This window comes from Nerophis ophidion, linkage group LG06 (assembly GCF_033978795.1).
Source record: "Nerophis ophidion isolate RoL-2023_Sa linkage group LG06, RoL_Noph_v1.0, whole genome shotgun sequence".
NCBI lineage: Eukaryota > Metazoa > Chordata > Actinopteri > Syngnathiformes > Syngnathidae > Nerophis > Nerophis ophidion.
The window spans coordinates 6876383-6878986 of NC_084616.1; the positions used below are offsets into that span (position 1 = coordinate 6876383).

The 2604-nt window shown below is 41.6% G+C and overlaps 1 protein-coding gene across 1 annotated transcript; it reads right to left on the minus strand.

The window, feature by feature from the left end:
• Positions 1 to 562: 562 nt before the first annotated feature.
• LOC133553869 (snaclec subunit B-like) lies at positions 563 to 2090 on the minus strand. Its single transcript, XM_061902208.1, has 7 exons — positions 2013 to 2090; positions 1863 to 1925; positions 1740 to 1758; positions 1571 to 1656; positions 1300 to 1428; positions 923 to 1028; positions 563 to 847 (listed from the first exon to the last, which is right to left on the minus strand). Exons 2-7 carry the CDS (start codon positions 1923 to 1925, stop codon positions 768 to 770), a joined length of 483 nt encoding a protein of 160 aa, XP_061758192.1. The 5' UTR covers positions 2013 to 2090; the 3' UTR covers positions 563 to 767.
• Positions 2091 to 2604: the final 514 nt, after the last annotated feature.

Genomic DNA, 2604 nt, shown 5'->3' on the forward strand with positions numbered 1-2604 from the left:
GATGAGGTGGTTCGGGCATCTGGTCAGGATGCCACCCAAACGCCTCCCTAGGGAGGTGTTTAGGGCACGTCCAGCCGATAGGAGACCACGGGGAAGACCCAGGACACGTTGGGAAGACTATGTCTCCCGGCTGGCCTGGGAACGCCTCGGGATCCCCCGGGAAGAGCTAGACGAGGTGGCTGGTGAGAGGGAAGTCTGGGCTTCCCTGCTTAGGCTGCTGCCCCCGCGACCCGACCTCGGATAAGCGGAAGATGATGGATGGATGGATAGGCAAAATAGGGCGGGTTGCCATTTTAAATGAATTGTAATTGTGAAAAATATAGACTATTTTCAAAAAAAAATTGTTCTGTTCAACCACTAATGGTAATAAGGTAGCCAGTGGTGTTATTATTGTTTTTGCTTTAAAAAAACGTGACTGTTAAGAAGTATTTAAAATAAACAAAAAAAACGCTAAATTGCACAAAATTCCAATTGTTCTTCATGGACAAAGTTGTCATTTCATATAATGAAGCAATGCTCAAGTTCAGAATTGGTCGAGTGGAAAATAAGACACAAATACATATTTACATGCAGACAGCTTCCTTTATTTAGTAGAAAGATGGTGTTTCAGTTTCAAATGTGTTGCACTAACATTCAACAACTGAACAGAGTAGGAGAAAAAACATATTTGATAGTCAACCCAGAAACACAAAGTATTATATCTTCTGAGTACACTCGCTGTGATGAGTGAAAGACATTGTTATAGAAGATAAGATGATATGGTTCGATTAGAAAGTGTGGTCACAGCACGCCTCTCTGATGCAAACGTATGGAAATGGGTAAGTACAGTCCTCACCTTCCCATGATTCTAGAAAAAAAAAAGTTTTCAGAGTGACATTACAGTTAATTGCAACTAAATTAGATTCACTGATTATACTTATACCGGTGGTGGCGTCAGAATCAATAACCACACATCCATCCGTAGGAAGCTCTGTTGGAAAGTCACTAAATCCGAAGGGTTTGCCATCAGTCCAAAGAAAGGTTCCCGTCTGGAAGTCAAAGTCACATTTGAATGAGTCACTCCTGAAGAGAACAACTGCATGCCATTTTATCTACTGCTCTTTTGTCACAATATTTTACATCTTGATTGTGTTACAAATATGATCAGCATGGTACAGTATCATTATGAAACCCTCAGCTCTACACCTCCTATTGTCACCTTTTTGCCCTGATTTAGTATGGAGGATACATTTATTTGATAGGTGCCAATAAATTATTCCACTGACTACTAGACAACTTTGACATTGTTAAATGTTTCACCTCGATGGCATCACTGAGTCCAATCCAGGCTTCATCTGCACCCGCCTCATTGACCAGGTCTTGAACGACGGAATTTTTCACCACACTGGTGATTGAGGCCAGATTCCCACCAAGAATGTTGCAGACACTCTAATGGGAGAAACAGAGTGAAAAGGTAGATTAGATTCATTCCATCGTATAGTTGGAATATTTTGATAAATGAACAAACAGGTGGCTCAGCAGCCCCTGGTGTATAAATACTTTACGACTACATTGTGACATTCTTTCATACCTCTGCATCCAAAAAGGACCTTTCGTCATCTCTGACGATGTAACAGTGATCATCCAACTGAGTCCATCCCTCGGGACAGCAAACTTCTGCAACACAATTGTTATTTTCGGACTGAATAACATCAAATAAGTCATCGTTAATTGAAAAAAAAGTGGTCACAGCTACCAACCTCTGCTAGGACGAGACCACTGTGTAGAAGGTAAGAACAGAGCATTTACAAACATGAAGACAGCAGACAATGCAAGAAAATAATACATGTTTATTGAAGTCAGCAGGTGAGATTGTGACTTACAGCTCCGGTCATCAGTCCACTGATCCCACAAAGGAGGAAAAACATGCGAGGAGAAAACGCCATCTGTGCAAGGATAGACAAACACTATTATATTGAACATGCCGTCAAAATAGACTTCGAAAAGTCGCTTTTAAAGTTGCAGTGTGTTACCTTTGAAGTTTTCAGGGCTGTTGGATGCTGAACCTGGGACCACTAAGAGCCATCCTTTTATTTGCTAGCTTGACGCAGCCCTGGAATGATCCGTATGTTAATTATGGACAGGAGTCTGCAACAAGGAAATACTGAATAAAAGATAGTCACAAGTTTAACGTGGACCCCGACTTAAACAAGTTGAAAAACTTGGTGTTACCATTTAGTGGTCAATTGTACGGAATATGTACTGTACTGTGCAATCTACTAATAAAAGTATCAATCAATCAATCAATTGTATGTACAGGATGCTTCACCTTACGTGGAACATACAATGTGGGACTATCTTGGTTGGAACTTTGCTTCAACATTGCATGGAAGTCAGTCACAGTCGTTCTCAGGATCGGCAGACCGGGGCGATGGTCTCCCTGTTCGTGAAGGTTGAAGGGTTTCTGTGCACACATTATGCACAGGCAGTGATCACATCACACAGCAGTGGTAGTTAGAGCCATGTGCATCAAAACAAACCTCCATTGAACTTTAGATAAAACTGAGCTAACACCAATGTCCCCGAAGCCCACCCGTGTCCAATAACTTATGTCCTGAGTTTGTA